General features: G+C 34.5%; 2 protein-coding genes across 10 annotated transcripts in view; both read right to left on the reverse strand.

The window, feature by feature from the left end:
- Positions 1 to 1,808: 1,808 nt before the first annotated feature.
- Positions 1,809 to 5,008, reverse strand: LOC125051871 (transient receptor potential channel pyrexia). The gene has a single exon (XM_047652478.1). It carries the CDS (start codon positions 4,970 to 4,972, stop codon positions 2,060 to 2,062), a length of 2,913 nt encoding a protein of 970 aa, XP_047508434.1. The 5' UTR covers positions 4,973 to 5,008; the 3' UTR covers positions 1,809 to 2,059.
- Positions 5,009 to 9,561: 4,553 nt separating this feature from the next.
- Positions 9,562 to 25,143, reverse strand: part of LOC125051879 (LIM domain only protein 7) — a 112,197-nt gene continuing 96,615 nt past the window's right edge. For 3 of the 9 annotated variants that reach the window (XM_047652485.1, XM_047652486.1, XM_047652487.1), the window contains 12 exons: positions 19,798 to 19,930; positions 17,672 to 19,558; positions 16,326 to 16,640; positions 15,832 to 16,161; positions 15,245 to 15,400; positions 13,891 to 14,016; positions 13,220 to 13,656; positions 12,978 to 13,098; positions 12,548 to 12,664; positions 12,327 to 12,460; positions 11,708 to 11,838; positions 9,562 to 11,228 (listed from right to left, as the gene is read on the reverse strand). In XM_047652485.1, the coding sequence (XP_047508441.1) occupies positions 11,041 to 11,228; positions 11,708 to 11,838; positions 12,327 to 12,460; positions 12,548 to 12,664; positions 12,978 to 13,098; positions 13,220 to 13,656; positions 13,891 to 14,016; positions 15,245 to 15,400; positions 15,832 to 16,161; positions 16,326 to 16,640; positions 17,672 to 19,558; positions 19,798 to 19,930 (4,075 nt within the window). In that variant the 3' untranslated portion in view covers positions 9,562 to 11,040. The remainder of the gene's footprint in view (positions 11,229 to 11,707; positions 11,839 to 12,326; positions 12,461 to 12,547; positions 12,665 to 12,977; positions 13,099 to 13,219; positions 13,657 to 13,890; positions 14,017 to 15,244; positions 15,401 to 15,831; positions 16,162 to 16,325; positions 16,641 to 17,671; positions 19,559 to 19,797; positions 19,931 to 25,143) is intronic. The other 6 variants (XM_047652488.1, XM_047652494.1, XM_047652492.1 and 3 more) reach the window with 6 other exon arrangements.

Below are 25,143 nucleotides of genomic sequence, written 5' to 3' on the forward strand. Positions count from 1 at the left end.
AAGAGGTCACAGTAGATATGATATGATAAGACTATTGTTAATTATTGATGACTTGATATTTTAAAAGAGTACCGAGAGTTTTTTACGCCGGCTTTTTCTCTCGGCCTACACCCCATGTCTTCGTTGCCGATGAATAGGGATTTCTACCGATACATATTTAATGACGTGAAATAGGTGATACCTGTATCTTTTATTCCATTATAAATAAAAATAAATTAAATTTAGGTTCAATTTAACTAAAGAGATGTAATTCAAGAATGAAAGTTAAAAGATACATAGAATTAATTTTGTTTCTGTTTTGAGTTGTAATTTACAAAGCATTGTTTTTGTTTTTCTTTTTTGCGAGACGCAAACATTGTCAGGAAAGGCCGACTGTTAGCTTTTATTATTTATTTAATAATATTCTAAATAATTTATGAAACATATTCTTTTGCTACAAGTGCGCATGTGCAATAATTACTCATTTGACTCGTTCGGTTATTTACGAATTGTTACGAATTGACTCGAATAACTGCCCGAAGTGGGAAGGTCGAGTCAGAGTGGGGACTAAAGGATAAAACAGCTTGTAGCACATGCGCACAGGCAATTCCTTTGTTCAAGTTGGTGTTTATACATTTTACGTAGGGTCAGTGTGTGAAATATAGTAAATCAAGTCATCATTGGAGTGTTTAATTTCCTACCCTAAGAACCAGATCAACTAGCCCTAACAAGATGATGTAGGTACGTTTTATTACTACTACAAACATTTATATTATAAAAACATATATTCTTACCACCTTTAGTATGAAAATATTACATTAATATTATATTACCTTTAGTATGACCATTATCGCCATTTTATCGTTCGTAAGGAGTAAACTCCAATCGTGCGTCGTAGCTGACACACACACTCTTTTTTTTTGTTGTAAGTATTTTGCAGTTTTTTTTCTATGAAATGATTGTCTTAAATGTTGTTCAAATAAAAAGTATCCCAGCTTCCTAAAATTAGTCAAAGCTACTCAAAAAAGGTTTTAAAGTTAGAAGTTTAGTTTTTAGCTGGATTTGCCCAAACATTCGACTTTAACACTAACTTTAAACTAACTTTAACTTTAACAATTTAAAAATACAAAAAAAAAGTTTCCATAGCTTCTGGCGAAAAATAAAAACTCCTCAGGGTTCTAAGCTACCAAAATCATAGAAAAAAAATTATACTTATATATATATATACATACATATAATTTTCATTTCTATACTTTTAGACCTTGGGTTGAAATAGGAAATACAAATAATAGGAATTAAAAAAAATACAAATTTATTAAGAAGACGTAACCATAGTAACGTATGTGTCGACCATGCGTGTGAGTAGCGCCTTCCCCGTACCCAGATAGTTGAGACTTATTATATGGTCTAGACATTATTTATTTGTCTTTAGTAAAAACGATGGCAATTTATTTATTTATAAAGTATAAATAAATAAGTTGCCATCGCAAAAAGACTAAAACAATATTTTCTTAATTTTTCTATTATATTTATAAATAGTGAAACAATAGTAAAAATATGTATAGATAAATACTTAAATATAAACTACTGTTGTTTGTGGCTAGTTTTATATGAACCTTGCTGGGGGCTTAGTCAAGATGACTTAACTTATATTTTTTTTTATCCCTATTTCAGAGCTTAAGATTGCCATGCCCTAGGAGGTTTAATAAAGTGTACTTAGAATACACGGTAATTATTATAGGTAGGTAGTTGTCACATTTTTGCTTGTATGCTAAATTAATTTGAATTTATATAATAATTCTGAATAAGAACTAAAATAAAACAGCATATTTAAGAATGATTTATTCATAAAATAGTCTAAATATCACAATAACAATAATTAAATAGTAAATCTACAAATTTTATATATAGGATCACAGAACGCGTTTACCGCTCTTATTTTCGATATGTACAGTGCAAAATATCACGTTCCATATTAAGTTCGCAACGGTCCACAATAGATTTTTAAACGAACGACAATGCTCGCTATAGTTTATTGACTTGTACCGTTGGCATTGAAAATAAACGGCCTATTATATCATCAACGATCCATAGCACCGGCCAACGCCTGTTGTATCACAAGCTGCTGGGCGTTTATTAGTTTTTTCAACTCTCTTACTTCCTGCGTCAGTTGACGTACATTCTCTGAGGTTTCATCCAGCCGCGCCTGCAAACTTCCCAATCCAGAAGAATAACCGTATTCTCGATAGCTTGAGTCATTGTTGTTTTCATACTTTTTAAAACATGAATATGCCCCGGTAGTAGACCCGTTTGATGAAATGGTATGTCCATACTGCTTCCTCATTTTAGCTATATCGTAAGCCGCCATCATTATATCTCTAGGTAACCGTTTCTCGCTTGGATTTAAAGGTTTTACGCTCAAAACGACTCTATACGCTTGAGGTGATACAAGTGCGGAAGAATGTAGAATTTTTAAAAGGCATTTGGGTAAATAGCCATTAAATAATGCTAATTCCATGTACGATATCAGTTTAGTTTGTCGAACGAGCTTAGAGAGCCCTGCTGTTTTTCGTAGCCCTTGGATGTCGTGAACAGCTATACCAACCAGAAGGTTCATCAGCACTACTGTGACAAACATAAGAAATAAAACATAGGTTATTTGCGCAGAAAATTCTAATAATACAGGCGGATCATTTCCATCCGGTTCGTTCAGTAATAAATCTAAATTAAGTTCTCCAATCATCATTGTTAACACGGTTATAAAGCCCATAAAAGGGTTGGCAAAGGATGAAGAGTCTGGAAATATTACGCAGAAACTTATTGTAAAGCCAATTAGTATGCATGAATAAGCCATCAGCAGTTTTGCAAATTCCTTTTGTACTTTCTGATACATAGCTACATAAGTCCCGAAGACTGGTAACTGGCCGATCATCATCATCAGATTAGTCCATCCAGCTAGAACAGCAAAAGCCCCAACATGGTTCTGCCATGTATACGTGATATTAGTATAAATGTATGAAATCAAAAACACGCTAATGATTACGAACCATTCTATCATATTTTCCGATTGCATGAGGTATTGTTTGACTGTCGAATATCCAGCTATCCCGTAAACTTTCCTAAATATTTCGAATATTGTTATCCCGGCTAATACCCACCACTGCATTTCTATTACAAAGGGATTTTTTCTAAGCAAGTCGCCAAGAATTGACTGTTTCTGACATAACTCTTGTTCTTGTATCGTCTCTTCCATGTCCTTGCTACCGTTATAACAGTTGTGTGCAAGTGCTGTCAAAACGTAAAGTGTAAGACATAAAACAAATATAAAACTCAAAAAGAGTCGCGCAACATAATATTTTCTTATCTTCTCCCACTTTATATATAGAAACGCCGAACATAATGGATGCAGCAGAACTTCCTTCTGGCCTTCATCGACAAAGGTGTTAAGATAACTTATTTCCCTCGGATAACAATGTTGTAGTATGCTGCGAAAGTCAAGTTCAAGTTCAACTTCTCGATTACTCGTCTGTGAATGGTGTAATGTGATAGCGCAGTCCAATTTCCTCGTTATCATAGCCAGTGACGCGGGCGTCTTACGAGCGATCACATTAAGTGCGGAGTTTCCTTTTTTAGATCGCGTTGTTACATCAGCTCCATGGTAAATTAATGTTTCAACGCAAGCTGATAATCCGTCAAGAGCAGCTAGATGTAAGGGTGTAAAGCCGTACTCGTCCTTCTGGTTAACATTTGCCCCCCAACTAATTAAGGTTTCGATTATATCGCAAGCACTATCTGATTTTCCTATAGCGGCGTGAAGCGGAGTTCGCTTATCGAAATCCATGGCATTTGGATCCGCGTTGCCTTTTCTTAACAACGACTCCACACATTCCAAACTCGCAGATCTGGCTGCGAGATGTAAAGCTGTAAATCCTCGATGATTCTTAAGGCTGGCATCTGCCCCCTTTGTAAGGAGATAATCCACACATTCGATAAATCCTCCATCAGCGGCTAAGTGTAATGCTGTGGACTCTCGATCGCCAACTCTAGTCCTCACATTCGCGTCAGCATCAGATGTGTCTAGCAGTATAATGAGGCATTGTATCATTCCCAAATCAGCTGCTAAATGTATTGCATTAGTTCCACCAGGCTCAATCTGATTGACATTGACTCCGTGAGAGATAAATAACTTTAAACATTCCACAGAGTTAGCCCGTACAGCGCAATGTAACAATCCACCTTCGCAGTTTACGTACTTAACAACGGCATGGACAGACGCACCTCTACTGATTAGTAAATTAGCCACTTGCACAGAATTACCGAATGCAGCACAGTGGAGGGGTACAAAACATCTTGGCATGTAATTAGGATCCACTCCACTCGTTATGAGATAATTGGCGCAATCCGTAGATCCACTAAACGCCGCCGCGTGCAGGGGAGATAGTCCCAGAGCGTCGAAGTGTAATGGGTCTGCCCCAGCTTCAACCAATTGTGTTAATAGCGAACCTAGTTTAAGAAATGCTGCCCAAAATAAACACACGTTCTTTTCTGCTTCAGAGGCTGTTGCAAAGATATTTACAGCCAGTTCCGATGTGATCACGCCTGATTCTAATTCGTCAAGTAATCTCAGTCGTCCGCCGACAGTGCGCATCTGTTCATAAGCGCTCTGACGTATCGAGTCCCCACAGATATGCGCAGTTAAATCCAAGGGCGGTTCTTCGAAGCTGTCGTACATATTAGGTGCACTTTCAGCTGGAGGTGATGATCCAGCAAGGACATACTCGAGGTGTCCCATGGAAGGATAGGCTCTCTCGAGGGATTCTTCATCTGGGGGTGCGTTCTGGGTTCTTGGCGGTGGAGCAAGAATCCTGGAAGGTCGCTGGCGACGCTCCATATCGCGAGGGAGGGACCTGTGAGCGACATCGGGCTCTTCTGGGTTTGGGGAGCGGCGTGAGCGAAACCACCGCCTGGGAAGCAAGCTACGCGATGTGGGCATGCGGGCGTTCTGTGCGGGACTGACTCCTGCACAACCATTGTGTGGTAATTGCTGATCAGATGAATCGTGCGCACCTTCATTGTTAGGCTCTAAACTCACTGTCTTGCAAATATTTTTTTGACGTACATTGGTACTTATCCTACTTCTCTATTGAATATGCAAAAAGTTGTAGAAGTTGTAGTCGCATTGAATGGATTATAGTTACATAATAATACATTAAAATAGGTACCGGATACTTAGGTACCTATGTAGATTTTTTTAAATATCTCCGAGTTGTTTATTTTGTATTATAATGCACACGATATCTTTAATTCCTAATTTTGAATCCAAACGTCCTTATTTCGTAATAAATACGTACATACTATACTGTGTATAACTAGCTTTATTGAGAATCAAATGGATTAACAATGGTCGGTCGAGACGTTTGTTCTGGCTACTTTTTGCTTATGTTGAATGTTTACTGTTTTTTCACCGTGTTTTTTAAATAGCAATTAGTATGATATTTAAATTACTTCAATGGTGACTTAATATGTCCTGCACCATTTGATATAGCCATTTATGTGTTTTCCAAATATTTTGTATACACATGAAATAGAGGACTAATTATAATAACAACTATATTGCGTGTTAAGATGATCGTTCGTACTCTTAAAAAAAGGGAGGCACAAACACACATAAAACAAATAAGGATATCTAGGTACCTCTGGCTTACTGTAATATAATCCTAAAAAAATTAAGAGTTCGCTACGGGACAATTTATTCAGAGGCACAGTTTTAGTTTATTAGATTGTATAAAAGTAAGTTGTGAGTATTGAAGCAATCTGAAAAGAGATTCTTGGTTGGTGCGATAAAACTTGGTATAGTATTTAATTTGACCAGTACAATTAAATCTCTAAAACGTTAGTCAAATTACCTAGTGTTACGACGTAGGTTTTGCGTTCCCATGACCTTGAACTACAATATTGTACCGTTACGAATTGATAACAATAATGTATGGAAATTCAATCGATTGAAATGCTTGTCCAATTCAATTGTAAAGGCTTCCTGCCTTTTCATAAAGCCAAACAAATTTAAAGTAATTCCACCATAACTTTTTACATCAAATTAGTAGGTACCTATAAGTATGTAATTCCATTATTTAAATAAGATACATAGATGGTAGGTGTGATTATTGAATACTCGCTAATACAACACTATCTAACCAGCACAGGGATATGCTATCATACTGCCAAAGAGCCATGGAAAGAAGCATGCTGAGCATAAGAAAATTAGATAAACAAATAAACGCAGACATAAGAGCTAGAACAGGTGTGACAGACATTCTCACTAAGATTGACCAAATGAAATGGAGATGGACGGGTCATATGCTACGGAGCTCTCATGAAAAATGGAGCAAAATAGTGACGGAATGGTACCCTAGAGACGGAAAACGAAGAAGAGGTCGACCACGCAAGAGATGGGAGGACGAACTGAAACTAACAGCAGGCTACAACTGGAGAAGAGTCGCAAAAGATAGAGAACAGTGGAAAGGGTTAGAGGAGGCCTTTGCCAAGAGGCAAACCGAACTCCGAGATTTATTTATTTATTTATTTATTTAGTTTAAGCTTATAACATCACACACAGTACTAAAATTACTAATTATTTTACAAAAAATCTCGCATCTAAAATGTGTGACAATTAATATAAGCATAAGTTTCACAAAAAAAAAAATTTAATAGAAATAAAAATTACAATTAAAACATATACGATAGTAAAAGCACACAATAAAATTAAAAAAAATTACAGAAATTTGTTGGCACTAAGAGCAGAAAAAAAAAGAAAAATCATCATCAAAACAGCGAAATTAGGTTTGAGAAAGGCACTTGCAAACGCTTTCTCTAAAACCGATCAGCCCACTACCGAATATATCCAGCTCTGGATACGCTGTGTTCAATTTGTTGAAATCGCGAAGAATTCGAACGAGAGGTGCCTGAACTCCTAGGTTGGTTTTGGCAGAAGGAATTTGAAAGATATTGTTAATTTTAAACCTAGGGAATGAGTGAGGGACGACAAATTTGATTTCCTGTAAGAGGTCACTGCTCTGTATATAGTTATTGAGCAATTTATGCAAGAAGGTAACACCGGCTAGAAGTCTTCGATTGTACAGAGATATCATATTAAATTTTTTGAGTCGCTGATGGTACGGGTGCCTATGTGAAAATCCTCTGCTTATGAAAGCTAGGTGCCGCGTAAAAGATCTTTGAATGCTTTCAACGCGTTGCGAATGGATCGCATATGGTGGATTCCATATAATACTGCCAAATTCAACATGACTGCGCACCAGAGCGTTGTAAAAAATTGTTTTAGTCGTACAACCAAAACAATCCGCATTCCGTTTAAGAAATCCAAGCATTCGTGTGGATGTGGTGACTACTTTATTGACTTGTGATGTAAACGTTAATTTTTTGTCAATAATAACACCCAGGTCACGAATCTCCTGAACCTCCTTCAATGGCGCGCTGTCAAGCTTATACACAGTAACAAGTGGTTTTTTTTTTCTTGTGTATTTAATATGAAAGCACTTATTTATATTGAGGATCATACCATTTAAAAAGCACCATTGTTGTATACCATTAAGATCACTTTGAACTAGAGCAGCATCACAGGCAGTGTTAATAACTTTATAAATTTTTAAATCATCAGCGTAGAGAGACGCTTTACAGTGCTTTATATGATTCCTAACGTCGTTTACAAATAGTAAGAATAGCAACGGTCCCAAATGGGATCCTTGCGGAACACCAGATCGCGCAATGTAGGGAGTAGACTCAGCGCCTCCAACAACTACTGACTGAGGCCTGTTACGAAGATAGGACTTAAACCAGTTCAGCAAATTCTCTCCCATTCCATAACCACGAAGCTTCTGAATCAGTAACGCGTGACTGACTTTGTCAAAGGCATTGCTAAAGTCAGTATATATGGCATCAATCTGGCGCCCACGATCTAATTCCTGACATGTTTCAGTCACAAAAGACATGAGGTTCGTTTGAATTGAACGGCCTTTTCTAAAACCATGTTGCTCATCAATGATACAGCCGTCTAAACATTTTGAGATTACGGGATACAGGACAGACTCAAAGAGCTTGGAAAAACAAGATAAAATACAAATAGGACGGTAATTTTTTACGTCGGTGATATCTCCCTTTTTATACACAGGTACAACACGAGACCTTTTCCATACTTCAGGAAAAACACCATCTTTAAGAGATCTATTATAAATAATAGTAAGGGGCAAAGATAACACAAATCTGCATCGTTTTACAAAGATAGGAGGAATCGAGTCTGGTCCAGGTCCTTTGTTAGTATCAAGACCTTTTATTTTCTTAGATATTTCATCTTCTCTGAAGCTAAGAGACATTAGGCCGTCAACATTGCCAATTTCATCTGGAGTGGAACTGCCAACAAGTGATTCATCACATGTATATACAGATGAAAATTGATATGCAAAAATATTAGCAATATCAGGTGATGACTGGGCTGTAACATTGTCCATTTTCATGCAAGAGGGAAGCGATGAGTGACCACCTTTCCTATTTTTAATAAAACTCCAAAAACATTTAGGATTATTATTAATACTTGCCTCAATATTTCGCTTATATTTAGTGTAGAGATATACTGGAGTGAAAATATATTAAAGTTCAGATATATAAAGTGACAGAGTTTCGGAATTTAAAGGCTATATTATTATTATTATTATATAATACAACATGTTTCGTATTCCGGGATAAGGGATTTCTCTTCAATGTATGTAACAATGAAGCGAGACGCTTTAAATTGTGTTATGATACGAGCTAACTTTACTTACATAGAAACTAAGACGGAATTGTTATTAACACATTTAACAAAATACATAAAGGGTCTGAAATAAATCACTATTATTTAATTTCATGAAGATTAATACTGTTTGAGTTTATCCATTCCAATTATGTAGCTATTTGTGTGCTTTATCCATCCTAATTAATAATTCCAATCCTAACAAAATATTATAGGCTATCTGTGGAGTTAAAGCATGGTCCATGTGATCCTTATCCGGGTGTGTAGGTGTTGCGATGGTGCGAGTTATTCAAGAAAATTCCAGTATAATTATGAAGTCGCCTGTGAGATATATCCTTCCAGTGATTAAGGATGATCATTACAATTGCTAGCTTCCTTTGTCTTGTTTATCACAATAGCTATTGCTGGACGAAAACACGTGAGATCGCGTAAAGATAAGCCTCTATAGCTATTATTTCTTATTCATAACTCAGTGTTTATGAGCGATAGGTGCTTTATTATGGGTTACCAAATATAATATTTTATGTTTATGATAATGAAGACTGTTTTTCGATGTATATAAGCTTTGAGTAAAACATCTTTCCTAATGCAGATCGTGTACAGAATGTGTCTTTTATGATATGTTGATGAAAAGGAGTAAGCTCAAAGAAGCATTTGATTATTTATAAACATTAAACATCAAGTACAAGTACGCTGTTTTGAGTATAGAAGTATTTTCTTGCAATATAAATAAGTAAGAATTCATTAGAGTAATGGAAGTTTTGGAAATAAAATATACATAGATTCGAAACATTTATTGATATACAGATCGTCTTAGGCTTATAGACAATGTACACATAATTACAATTAGTGCAATAACACAGAAAATATATCTTCAATATAGAAACTAATCGCGATTTTTTATATATTTTTATAACATATTTAATAATAAGTCTTATTTTAAGATCAACTTCTAAACAATTCTTTGTTTTCAAATTTAAAGTTTACAATTACTCAAAACAATGTGATAATGATGTTCGATAGTCAAAGGTTTACGATTAGTTTCTTTACTGAACTCTTAGAAGTAAATTTAAGATGTTAGAGATGCGATACAAAATAAACTAAATTAACATTAATATTTTACATGAAAAACAAACAATACACATTTTTGGATAAATGTTTTCTATATAAACCTAAAATACTCTATTAAAGCTAATTTAACACTGACATAAATAAGTTTATATACAATACTATACAACACTCCCCCAAGTTAAAACTCTAAAACAAATATATGCTTTTAAGAAGTGAAGACATGTTATGGCATGGCACAAAATATATATAATGTTTCATAACAATGTTATCGGTGTAATGATACGAAAACTTAAAATATGTAACTTAGATTGAACACATGACGAAGTATCGTGAAAATTTTCAAGATTAACCAACAAAACTATTGTGAAAGTAGAACTAGCTAACATAGATGGCGCTTAAACAAAAGTAAAAAAAAACAAAAGCGTGCAATAATGAACTCAGAACTGGCTGAGTTCAGAGACGTTTTGTGAGAGAACTGATGCTTGACGCCATCAGCGAAGACACAAGAATACCACAGAAGATACACTCGATTATATAAGTAGCATAACAGCTGTGGTATAGAAGTATTAGTTATAGACAGAAACACATTTTAATGTATTGATGATTGAAAATTACCGTATATAACATACATACATGACAAGACTGAAGTTGAATAGAGAATCAGCTTTAACGATAAATACTAACGTATATTAGGAAAAATCAAAAGAATAGAAAGAATGGGAAAGTTTTTGGCATTATGAAATTCAAAAGAGTTTTTATATACAGTATCTTTATCTAGATGATCTTTTAAAGTTAGTAATTACAAACAAATGACAAAATGCGGCAATATAGCCAGCATAAACATGTAAGTCTATCATTATTGTTGATTATATGTATCAATGGGCGACTCAACCAATGTAAAGAGTCTTCGAACCCATGTAGAAACCATTGATTAACATACAAAAATTAGATTTAAATTTTTATATTAAAAAATAGTAAGTAATAATCACACTAGATGCCGTTGTAACAAATCCCAATGAAATTAAAATTAGTGTAACCTTAGAAACACCAGAATAATTGGTAGTTTTATTCTTCAACTCCACGAAGATCACATTATTTCTTTACTATCACCAAATCTCAAACGACACAACATGAAAAATATAAATCTGAAATAAATCAATTTTGTTCCTTTACATAGATATTTTTGATCAGACCCTGGAGTACTTGTCTCCATCGTCAGTGGAGTAGCAATGATGGCAATGTAAGCGGTTGTGTCGCACGCGTACGTCTGCCCCAGCTCGGCCGTCTCCCAAGGCACCGCCACACACGGCGCATGTGAAACACCACACGTGGTAGCAGAGCGACAGAGACTCGATTATCATAGCTGCACCACGACCTGGAAATAACAAGTATTACTTTAGGGAGCGTTACGTGACGAATTTGGGGGGGGTCCCTTTTGTAAAACGTTATGGTGCGGTTAATATTATTTTCGACTTTTCAGTACTTTACAGCACATAATGGTAACTTTTAGGTATAAATAGTCACTTTGGTGGTCACGAAACGTTTTACTATTGGGTACACAAAAACGTTACGGCGCGTTACATGGGGGGGGGGGTTTAATAATCTCCAAAAATTGCGTGACGTAATATTTGAACGCTCCTTTATTTGTAAAAACTTTTTACAATGACAGTTATTTTACAGCTACTATTTGAAAAATTTGGATAAAGAATAGCTATTGCAATTTTTAATTTTGAAAGTACGAATTCCGATTGAAAATACGAATGTTCTTAATAATATTTTTATTACTTCTGTGTAGACATTTTCAATCCTCAGATTGGTGTAATTCGCGTTTTACGGAAGCACCTTTAACCATACCTAATTCTTCTCCACAATGCGAGCATTTCCTTTTCCCACTAACACTAAGAAGTTTGTCATCACGGTTTGCTTCAGGACGGTCACGGCTAATGTCGGGCCGGATAGGTCGCCGCTCTTGCACAACTTGTTGACTGAAATCGATAGATAAAGTTATGTTATAATCAAATATAAAAAACACTGTGTACTTATGTACAGGCGTTAGAAGTTGTACTTCTTTGGCGTAACAAGATAAAAATCTTTTTAAAAGTTATCTTTCGCCTTATTCTACGTTTGTAGAAAGAACGACACTAACAATAGAAAAAAGGTATTTGACCCATTAAAAGTTTTATTATAACGCATTATCTTGTTAAATAAAGTTTATTTAAATATAACAAAAAAATTTTTTTTACATAATTAAAGAAATGGACATTATTTATTTTAAAATGTTGACTATGCTAACTTCAGGGTGTCGGTTTTTTGTGACGGTGTGCGCGGGCATCGTGAGAACTTACTCTCATCATTTTCCCTAACGCGCCAAAAGAAGTATAACTTCAAAAAATTTACCCAATGTACAATAACAAGAGTATATTAACAACAAACATTTCTGTTTCAAGCAATAAATATTATTAATAATATTAACCTGTTCGCATGTGGGACGTTTTTGGTGGGTGAGAGATTAGGCGTGTGCGGCGCAGCAGTTGGAGCGAGGTCGTGGTATGAGTGACGTGCTCGCATCTTGTTTCGTTGCTCCTCTATACGACGATGTTCCGCCTCCTAAAAGCATTTAAAATGAATATCAGTAAAAAACATCACGTGATTAATGGACAGCCCCTAACTTAACAATATTAGTTAAGAATATACCTGAACAAGCCAATGTTGGTTGTAGTTATAGTTAGGAGGTTTTTGTCGCGGAGGGTTGCGGTTCTGCATCCACTCCGTATTTGAGATCAATTTTGGTGTAGGAGCTGCACTTAGCGCCTGGAAATTAAATGTATATAATATATATCATCATCACATACGCAAAACTCTTTAATACTAGTTACAAGTAGTTTAATACGAGTAACTCTTTCTCTTCTTTTTTTCTTAATACTAATACTACTCTTTGTTACTAAACATAACTTCTTCGTTCCTCTTCGTTCTTAGTTATGTTCAATAACTAAATTAGTGTTAGAGAATGGTTAGACATTATAAGTAAGAATCCCGTTAAATTAACTGATCGATTAATTTTTATATCGTTGTTAATTATATGGTAATTTGTATATGTTGTGATCAAAAAGTTTTAAATACATACTTGAAGTGTATGTCTGGTCATGGGATGATATTGCCCATTGGCATTCACAGGTTTCTGTCTGAGCTGGACACCGTTTCTATCAACATTCGCATACTCCACGGCTGACGGAGTTCTACTACTCCTGAAAACATTAATATTGGCTATTAACACTAACAGAAAATATTCAAGGAATAGTTTGAGTCATAGTCGATTAACAATGCGAAACAATGTTTGATTATGATAAGATACAAAATACAAATTACCTCATGGTAATCTCCCGTTCTATAGATTCTCTGCTTTTTGGTTTGGGTGGAAGAACTGGTTGGGCCGGTCTTACAGGTACTCTTCTATCATACTTAGGTTTGTCATCGTACAATACTTTTCTGCTTTCTTCAACACCAAAATGATTCACAATATGTTCTTCTGAGACGAATGGCTTTCGTTTCAAGCTCTCGTCTATGATAGGATTCTCGAGCAGAGGTGGTGGTTTGTGAATAGGACTGTGTTCAGCCAATAACAAATTTGGCATTGAGTGTCTGTAGTTCTGAACGCCTTTTCTCTTTTCTGGCGTACTAGCGACAGAAATATCTTGTATGGACTTCTGAATGATTCTGTGTTGATCACGCAGTAGGTTTTCCTTTTGCCTTCTTAATTCTTCTTGCTCGAGTTGTAGGAGTTCTCTTTCGAATCGCAGTACTTCCTACGTTAAATGTTTGTTTAGTAAGTAAAATTTTGTACAAGACGGTTAGTGTATGATTAGTGCAATAAGCGCATGGTGTTTTAATTACAGATAGTTAACAGGTATTATCACATTTGATTTGCATGTATCTAACTCTGACGTAAGAACTAAGACTATTCGTAACTATTAACAAATAAGAGACATACAAATCAAACTAAGACAGTAATTAAAATTTTAGTGAAAAAAGTTAATCACCTTTGTGTGGGCATCGTCAAAATGGCGCTCGTGCCAATCTTCGTTAATGCGAGCCTGTGAATGTACCATGTCGGCCATCTTGTTATTTACACACACATAAAATGGCGGATGAGTTAAACTTTCACGCTGTTCAAAAATTTAAATGAATGTTTAGATATTAATGTGATAGCATGAATTGTGAATGGTTAAACGCATTTTCCAACTACATATGTACAGATACTACCTAACAAAATAAAGCGTTTCCTTTATAAATAGAAGAAAAGCGTGAAAAAGATAGGAGTATCAGATACGTCATTTGATCTCTTAGGAGTGAGTAATAGTTAAAAATAAATATTTAAATATATCGTGCAAAGTGCAATTGAAGAGATAGGGTGCAAAATAAGTGCAAATAAAAGGCAATATAAACGTTACATAAATATTTATTACAGCCAATATGCGTGCTCTTACAATTAGATAATTTCTAAACAAAACTAGGCTCTATTAAATATACAAAACAGATTAAGAAGATGCCTTATTAATACAAGCATTAACAAGCAGTGCTGATGTTAGAGTAATATTACTTTATGCTTAATATACCATAACCAAACTCGTGGATCGTAAGACGTGACTCAAGACAATCATATATTTGTATGAGAGGTCGGTGTTAAAAACGATAATCGAATTTTTTAATTATGAAGATATGCCAGACTATTTTCGCATATATGCGAACAATCACACTAAAATCTCATTTTTATTGTTTTAAAATAAAATTAATTAAATAATTGTCTGTTGCTAATCGGCCACTTCTTACGAAGCCACGAAATTTGCAAAAAAGCGACAATCCCGTAACCGACAATTTGGTAATCACTTTTAACCTGACTTAACCGTTACTTACTTATCTACGCTACGCTTTTTATAAAGTTCTAACAGTTAACTTAACAATACATAACTTATCTATATTAAAGATATTAAACTTAGCATGATAAAGATTAAGATACCAACAAAAATGAAAAATTATTTATTAAATCTTCAAATCGTTTCACAATAGCGAGACGGGTAAGATTTTATGCAGCATATTAAATTAGAATAAAAAGTGAACATGCTATATTATAACAAAGCCTCTTGATCTTGTATTTAAATTACTAATTAAGACTTGTGTAATAAACTAGCTCGTACGAAACAAAAGTCTGCCAAAACCTTCTGATACAAATTAAATTTACTTGACGTACTACTAACTACCCCATATAAATATTCCCAAAGTAATTCTGCCGCAGCTGATTGTACCCAGTTATGGGCTCTAGAGCTACTTATATACTTATAGCATAATAATTAAATTATGTTTTCAGTAATCAGCGTTTCCTCATTCGTCTCTTACCTGTTGTTGTTGTAGTTTCTTGTCTAAATGATCGATTTTATCATGCGATTCATTCGGTAAGTCGCTCAATTTATCAGTGAGATCTTTAGCAAATGTTTCATTTTTCTTTTTCGAAGTTTCCTCTTCGTCTGACGTCACTGTCATTTGGGTATATGGCTGTAAAATGACGTAGAATTATCGCTTAACTAAGTTATAATAATGTTATCGTTTGATCTTTTACAAAAGATCTTAGAATGTAAACCAAGGGGTCATTAACTCTTTTAACAAAATTATTATTTACAGTATATTAAATTCAACTTTGGCAGGCAACGTTATAAATTATAAATATTCGTTTAGACATTTGGAACTCAATTTAAGTAGTATATGCTGGATTAGAACCGGAATCATAGTTTGTTAACGATCTAGTCGTTTTTGTCACGCTCTATCGATCTAATCATTTATCAAAATTGAATCAGATTAGCTTTAATATACTAAACTACTGAATTTTTTACAAACTATGCAAGTCAATTAAATATAATAATTATTTACTTGAAACAATAGTGGTAATTTTGTATGTCCAAGAATAATTAAAATTTAAAGTGTTATACCTCACTATTTTGTCTGCTATGCGGTGTGGATGTCTCAGGCGACGATCCCTTATACCAGGCCTCAGCCGAGGGTCCTCTATCAATATCGACTCCTGAATCTCTACTATCCCTCAACTTTGCGTCCATATCATGGGAAAGGGTTTTCTTGTATAGGAGCTTCTCTATTTTCGTCTCCTCTTGCAGGAAAGAGGTGATGTCTGGTCTTGGAGCCAGGGTTAGGTCCACGTCGAGGTAGCTGTCATCCTGGCCCTCGATACCAAGAAAACTGGTACGTTTGTTACGAATCTCCTTTTTAATACGACGCGCGGAGTTTGCGTGTTTGAAATTTCCCTGAAAATTGAGGATAGCATTAGAAAATGATAAAGTTTGAATATTTACGTTCAATTCTAAACCTTTGATCAAGATCTTTGACCAAACCTGTATTTTATACTTATATAAAATCATTGCCGGCGTAACTAATTTCAGTAACTGTCAGTAAAAAAATCTGTACGTACATTTCCAAGTAGTTCGTCATCGGGACTCTCTTCAGCTGGCGGTGGTGGCGGTTTTTCCTTGGGTGGCTCTAATATATTTGCTGGTAAGTCCAGCGGAAATGTGCCTGCGTCTACGACATTGTTTTGACCAAATATATCTATGTTTTCGTACAATGGCGTCACTGGCACTCGTTTGTTACCAAAATCAGATTCGGACACTTTGGTTTTTGTTATTTCTACGTTAGATTCATCCAATTTATCAGTGTCACTCATCGTAATGTTTGCACTTTCTTCCGAATCGAGCTCTTTGAACGCTAGTTCTAAAGCGTCTATGACCTGTAGGTATTATAATATTATTAATAGGATAAAAATATAAGGAACCTTACAAACACCACAAATTGTGTAGAAATTACTCAGCAAAAATAATAAGATATAATAAATTAAAATGCATGCGAACGTAACAAAATGAATATGTAGCACAAAATGCGGCGAAGATGCGTGTTAGTATGAAGCGTACTATATATTTCTTACCTTACATTAGCCCATCACCACAAGCTGAGGAATAAATCTAACAAGAAAATCTAAGATAATTGAGCAACGAGCCTATTCGCCGAACCATATCATTTCACTAACACTTAATCAGTGGGCCTGTTTACATATGATATCACTCATAAAGATAACATTCTTGTCGCTCTGATTTTCCTACCTTTGTATGAACGTATTTAAAACTATCAGCAAAGTAATTATAATTGGCGTTTCAAATGACATTATGAGGATTATAAAAGATTACATAAATAAAAGTCATACATAACATGTAACATATATTTTCGATAATGAATTTACAGATATCACGATAAACAAAGATATCTAAGATGCTAATTTAAAGGATCTACATGAAAAAATAAATATTCATACAATTGACGTACTGGGCACTATGTTACCCTGATTTATCACTAGGCTAATGAAATATGATTTGAATATGTTTGTTAAGTGCTAGGATTATGTTATTTGTTTAGCACGTGATGATTTAGTATTGATAGATATTATGAATGTTACTTTAATTTTGATTACGAACAGTGGTATCAAAATCGATAAAGGATTTGGAAAACGGAAATACTTTGGAATAGTTATTTAGATCTAATACTGACATACAGAACTCTCATCCATCTTGCTATCGCAATACATGAGAATGTGTAAAAACAGTTATTATAGAATCACTTGAATTATTTGCTATTATTTAAATTAGCTACAGTTTTGACAGGTAGAATATTATTATTTATTAGTAAAATAGTTTTTCTTCTATTAGGCTCGACGCTTCGTTTAGTTCTTTTCTGCCAGAATGGATTAGAATCTTGTGAGGTACTTACCGCGTCACCATCACTAGCTGCATTACTGGGAATATTACGAGTATCATTAGACATACATACATTATTAGATGGGATATGGCTAAATTGAGCTACTTCGTGACCTACTCTACGACACTGCGACTGAAATGATACTACGTTAATGGCTTTGTTAATATGCGCGTTTTGTTCGAGTAGTCTAAATGTTTTAATGGAATTTTTTGGCGAAATGTTAGTAGTAGTGGTAATATCAGAGACAGTTACCATAGGCATGCTTTTGTTAGTAGAGTTGTTGCTGTTAGTGTTGCTTGCACTAGTCTCGCTAGCAGCGGTCCCAGCACCAGAGTTGTTACATATTTCATTCAAGTTCAGATGTATGGTCATTTTTCCCTCAAACACCACGGCATCGCCGTCCGACCCCACCGATACCGGCTCATTTAAACTTACACTGGAATCTTGATTTTCCAAACTTTTTAAGGTGTCTTCATCGTCTTTATCGACTTGAATTTCTGTTACATCATCTGTGACACTCAGTTCATCAGGGTGTGACAAAGCTTGTGTATAATTACTTGCACTGTCGGTATCTTCAGTCTTGTTGTCATCACCGAACTCCTCTATGAAGAGATCTTTGTTTTCACTCTCGGGACTTTCTGTAAGCTGTTCTGTAGATTTTTCCATTTTACTTTCAAATGTTAAACAATCCTCATTCGACGATTCGTATTCGGAAACCTCAACCATAGGTTCTCCGATTGGAGAAGCCACTTGTGTGAGATCAGCGATATCATCTGCAGGTGCATAAGAATCTCTCGCGGTATGTATGCCACTATCTTCTGTTTCTATATCACTTGGGATTGTATTGTTTTGCATATCCGCGCATAAATCTTCTAGACTTTGAACTCTTTCGAACGAGTTGGAAGAGGTTTGATCGTTTATATCTAAGCTGTCTAAAGAGCGACAGAAGCTCTGCATTTGACTTTCTATTGCTGTGAGGTTTGATTTCAACACACTGTCGTCGGGTGCTTCATTTTTCAAAGTGTTTGTTGTTTCTTCCGCAGCATTAATTATACTGTTTATTTGTTCTTCTACAGATATCCTAGGTTTTTCCTTATTTTTTGCTGCATCGAGACATGACAATCTTTCTTTAAGACTCATTGAAACCTCTTTTACTTCAGTTTTCATTACTTTTACTTCTTCTTCCGATGTTTGTGATTTGAGACTTGACAATCGCTCCCTTAGTGATTTTGTGTTACTTAAATCTCCATTAGAGAGTCGCTTCATTTTTTCAGGCTCTGTGGTTTTAACTTTTTCCAAAGATGATAAACGCTCTTTTAAAGGTTTCACTTCCGTTGGTAACTTTGTCAGATCACTTGTAGATTTTTGCACTTGGTTTTCTTCTGTGAATTTTTCTAAACTAGACAGTCTTTCTTTAATTGATTTTTTATTCGCAATATCAGGCAATTTAAATTTGTTAACTTGGGATTCCTGCGAATTTTCCCTTTCAAACTGTTCTCTACGTTTATGTATGTCGACTTTAGGTAAACCTTTCTTTGGATTATTGTTCCTTAAGTCGTTAGTTCGCTCTTGTTGGAATGAGAAAAGTTTTTCTTCAATTTTATTACTTACAGATGTTCTTATTTTATGTATATCACCATTCGATTTTTCCGGAGACTTGTCCTTGCTGTTATTATTAACGACAGTTTTGACAATGTTGCTATTTGTAGTCGAAATGATTCTGGACTTATATCCTTCTATCGCACCTTCGTACGTATATTCTTCTGGCTCAGGGGAGCTTATAGTCGTAGTCGTACTAGTGTCGTATTCATTGGCACTGGATCCCACTTTTCGGTTGCCTTCATAATTAGACAGATTGTCCATATCTAAGTGGTTTTTATCCAAATCCATGCCATCGCTCTGAAAACAAATATATTCAAAGTTTTATTTTTTTATTTAATACTTAGTATAGTTTAGTTATAAACAAGGCTATTATCGAAGAAATGCATTTATTTATATACTTAGTCTACATAAGAAATACATTTATGTATGTAATATATTTTAATAATGTATATTTAATGTACATTATTGAAGGCTAAGGAATAAGCCAAAATATATAAAAAACTTTTATTATGTATATTGCCAAAATGTCTACTTACAGCCAAGCTCTGCGTGTCACAGTCTTCACTAAGGCTGCTCTTGGTACTGGAGGTTCCAATTCCAAGGTCACTGAGGTCGTGTGCATCATCATCTGTATATAAGGCGAGATGGTTACGCCGTCTCCTTCCAGCCCTGAAAAAAGATAACCAAAATATTAGTTAATGAAATAACCACATAAAGAAATCCTTTAACGATGGGTCGATCTCATAATTTATACAAAACACATATCCTTTTGGTTTTACCATTTTCACCCTAATTTTTGTTCGTGGTTTCGTGGAACCATATTTTAAAGAAGATAAATATATGGACTACAAACTCGTGCTTCATCAGCCCCGATTTAATATTGGTTTCGATTTGATTTTCATTCTTTATACGTGATCGAAACATAGTAATTTATGAAATTATTTATTTTTATAATATGCTAAAGACGCGTAATACACCAATCGCGTAAGTTGAAGTAAGTTCAATTACCAATGCCATTTTCTGAATTCGGAGGCAGATCACCAAAATATTACGGCGTTTTAAGATATCAAAGCTAGCAGGTGTCGCTATCTTGTTCTAACTGGTTAGAACAATAAATAAAGTTCAGTGTAAGTCACGGTCCCTTATATAATAGTGCCGGTTTGACTGGACATGCGTTTACATACTACGTTAATTTAGGAGTGCTTTCTATTTAAATGTCCAAAAGTGTTACGGGGAAAGTATGGTTTGTTTTCACTCTCGTCTTCACGAATTATGATTTGATGATACATGTTTGGAATAATTTTACGACTAAGTTGACTTTATAATCTATGATTTTACAAATATTTGGTTTCTGATTTATGGAAATCATTTTCGGAAACGAACAAAAAACACTAATATTTATTACACTAACTAAAATAATCGACAATCATATAATATGTGATAAGTGGGATATAACAAAGACGTAGATGACCATGAAAATCATTATTATAAAATTCCTTTAATGATAATAAATTTTAGCTTTAGTTTATATACCGAGAACTAAACTAATTTAAATTGCGTAGATACCAGAAAGAAAAATTAACAGTAATGGTCAAACCTCGCGCTTGGCGTTTAACATGGCTAATGGAAAGTACTACACACGTACGTATGACAACATAGACAAACAAGTTTACATAACAGCATGTACGGCAATTCGGTACTAGTTTACAAAACGTGACCCAAGACCATAATTTTGTACCATTTATTATATCATTGTCTTTGAAATGTGAAATACCTTTCTATTTTTGTACTAAAAGAAGAAGTGATAGAACAAATAGAACATACAGAAGATAATTGTAAAATGTTACTTTAAATTTCAACGACTTTTTATAAGCAGAGTTTATCTCACTCATACTGGTAGAAAGAAAGTAGGGTCGGGTCGTATGAATGTAGATTTGAGTATGAATTGATGCGAAGAAATTGTTTTTGATTTCTTCTTACTAAACAAACATGCGCGATCTTTTACGCCCCCACGCAAAAAAAATGACGTACACGGGCCAAAGCCTCAAAAAGTAAATTTCAAAAAATTGAATTAGAAATAGAAGATACTTAGGAAATTATTTATGTTTTGTTTTGTTTTTTTCGACTTCGACCACCCATTATCACTTTAATATAAATTTTCCCACATTTATCATGAAGTCGTATTAGAAGAATGTTAATAGTCAAGAACACGGAAAGCGTGTATGCAATTTGTTCGGGAATCGAACCCGCGTCACGAGCTCGTGCCTCTTCTCACGAATCAATTTTCCTGTAGCAAGGATATGCCAATTGCAGGATCGTGAAATCAATGATTTAAAGTGTTAGGATCAACTATATCTTTCATTCACAGTACGAAATGTATTTAGTACTGTTCTAAATAAAAGTAATTTATCCACTGTAAGGCACAAACCACAAAGATTTTGTAAGTGTGTGGTTAAACTATATGTCTGTTATTACTGCTCATTTTACATTTATGTCTTAATCTTGTGGCCCGTATCGTTTAAGTTCGAACCTCATTTTTACTATTAAAATTACTTTAAGTTTTTATCGACTTGTAACAAACTAGAAAAAAGAATACTATATTCGTTGAGAACAATTATTTCTATCGTTTGATACTCGTATTCAATTTTTGTAGACACTTTTTACATAAATTGTTAAACTTTTTTTTAATGACAATTCACACCAATTGACCTAGTCCCATGCTAAGCTGGTGAAGCTTGTGTTATGGGTACTAGGCAACGGATATACATACATATTATAGAAAGATAGACATATAAATACATATTTAAACACCCAAGACATAAGCACAACAACAAATGCTCATGACATCGATGTTCGTCTCAGCCGGGGATCGAACCCGGGACCCATGGATTCGCAGTCAGGGGTACTAACCACTAGACCAATGAGTCGACAAAAACTAATTTATTTTAATGTTTTTGTGTATGTAGGTACATTAACTACGACACTTACAGTCACAAAATATAGATAAATAATTGCCTCCAAACTTTCAAAAATTTGTTTTTTATTATTTCTCCTAAAACAAATATTTGATACAAAATTGAGTGTCAGTTAAGGGAATCAGTTTAACATCCTTTGTGTTACGGTAAAAGTTAAAGCCGTCCTTTGTAAATCTAATAGATAAGGAAGAGAATAACACTATAAAGTAACTGGCAATGACCACAGAACAAAAAGCGATTCCCGATTCACAGGGAATTTCTCGCGTGTTATGGAGCGGTGCTCGGTATGGGCACGCAAAAACTTGTGGCTCTTCAACGCTTCCTGAGCTGTCGGCTACCAAATAAGTCAAGAGCCGTTTGAAAGCTGAGCTTTTCACATCTATAAGCAAATCGCAGTTCCTAGAACAAAACTGTTATAATGGAAGGTTGCTGTTACCTTTGTAAGCCGCATTTTGATTCTGTAGCATAAAACATTTATATATGTACTTATTTAATAATTATAAACGCTCATTTAAAACATATATACAGATATTGACGTTTCAAGTGATATTTAGTTATCGTGGTTAGCGGACAGTAATTAAATTTGATTTAAATGTGTAGTACTCGCGTAAACCAACATTAACTTGAGGTAAGGTAGGTAAATTCTATCTATCACAAACTACAGTTGTAAAAAAAAGTACAGCATTGTTTATATGTATGTATTATATGGAAGTGAAAGCTTCCAGCATTTCCTGACAGTATTGAGAAGCTGGTGCTCGCTGCATTGCATCAGTACATCCCCATCAACATGAATAACTAAAAAAAAAACGTTTCTTACGATATATTTTAATTTGATTACAAGTAAATTATTTTCACGACGCGAAGCAAAACGTTTTCAAGTGTTGTAATAAAAAACGTACACCACAAATGAAATGTCGTGCAAAAATCCACGAATTAACGTACTGTACGTGATCAGCGCACATGTAGATGTTGGCAACACTAGAAATGTCGGAATTTCAATTAATCTAACGTGACTATGAAATGCTTGAAAATTGTCACGACAAGTTCATAGACTATGAAGAATAGAGGAACGAGACGTTATTGTTAGATGATTGATGGTATTAGCATGTACGACAATTTTATTACGTCTTACTTCTCGTACGTAATTCAAAATTGCGAAGGTTGGAAATTATAGTTGTATAAGATGTATGTACCTTGGTTTAGTTAAAGTTTCTATGTGTATATGTGGAGGGTACCTACTAGACCGGTCAAGTAAAGGCCCTTACAGGTCATACCATCACCAAGGCTTGCCGAAGAGAGGGGAGAGTGGAGGAAGTTGTGCGGCGCCACTAACAAGACCTTCAGAAATGAAGAGTGTGCCTAAAGAAGATATGTATAGAAACGTTTCACAATCGGTTGGACTTATACTTATGGGGCATATTTTTATGTATTTTAGAACTTAGCATCGTGATTCAAGATTAGCTTATAGTTTTTACTTTCTTTATTTTTGTTTTGCAATTGTCTACATTTGTAATTTTATTATTTTACTTTAGTTATGCACTCTTTGCACTATACCTAAGTATTTCATATTTTCTTTTTCCTTTTTACTGGGTGCCTGGTAGAGATAGCTTGTTAGCAATGAGGCTGATCATTGCCTCCTTAATTTATGTTATCTGAATGTATATGTATCAAATATGTAATGCAAAACAAAGTGGTAATAAAAAAATGTATTAAATATTACATCGAGATAAATATACCCAAGCCAATACTAGTATATAAAGCAGGTTGTTATTACCTGTATTTAAACAACAATGGAGTAGGTATTAGACCGATACTGTAAAGTATTTTTTATTAAATATGCGTTAAGTTTTATTTTAATTTACGTAAACAAACAATATAACACAATATATAGTAACCAGTTCTTGTAATTATATTGACTTTTTTATTATCTGTGATTATAGCCCATTTGACATCTCTAATTACAGATCGACACTTTAATACTACTTAATGATTAACTTTATAAAGATAGTAGAATATAGACGACGTTATAAAGGACACATAAATGATATTTAATGGTGTATCATTACGTTGAGCGCCTACTTAAAATGCAGCGTGAAAAATATAATAATTGACCGTGGTTTAAACTGGTATCATATCGGTAGGGTAAAAGTGATAATGTAGCTCACTAATACTATATTTTAGATTAAAACGAACAATACAAAAGTGAGAATGACTAAATAAATATTTTTTTAAATATTCATAGCAACACTTTGTGGAACCAGCTGCCCACTGAAGTATTTCCGAACCAATTCGACTTAGGGTCCTTCAAGAAAAGAGCGTACCACTTCTTAAAAGGCTGGCAACGCACTCGCGCGCGCCTGGCATTGAGAGTGTCCATGGGCGGTATCACTTACCATCGGGTGAGCCTCCTGCCCGTTTGCGCCCTGTTCTATATTTAAAAAAAAAACAAATTATTCTGCAAAATTTGACAAAAGGAGACACATAATTACTTTTATACAATACTAGATGACCGGTGAACTTCGTATCACCTAGTGTCAAAACTTAATACAAATTTTTTAAACAGACCAAGTGATCGGATCTCATACTACAGATATGCAACACAAATTTCTGAAGGCATCTAGATCATAAATATGTTTAAAAAAAAACATCAAATATTTCCATTGGAAAATTCAATTGTCGGTTTTTTTTTTTCTCCCTCTTTTAAACCTTCCTTGAACTTCCACAAATATTTAAAGATCATGTCCAGCCATTCTCGAGTTTTAGTGAGATAAACTAACAGCAATACATTAAATATTAGATTGTAACAAAACAGATTACGTTATTATGCATAAGAGTGTTAGGCAAACGAAGTAGCGAGCTCAGACTATTTCGTTAGATTATTTAATACTTGTGAAAAGAAAGATTTGT

The sequence above is a fragment of the Pieris napi genome, chromosome 8, assembly GCF_905475465.1.
Source record: "Pieris napi chromosome 8, ilPieNapi1.2, whole genome shotgun sequence".
In the NCBI taxonomy this organism is placed as follows: Eukaryota; Metazoa; Arthropoda; class Insecta; order Lepidoptera; family Pieridae; genus Pieris; species Pieris napi.

What these genes read in the sequence shown, in the direction of transcription:
- LOC125051871 (XM_047652478.1), bottom strand. Translation starts at nt 4,972, where the DNA reads ATGCCCACATCGCGTAGCTTGCTTCCCAGGCGGTGGTTTCGCTCACGC.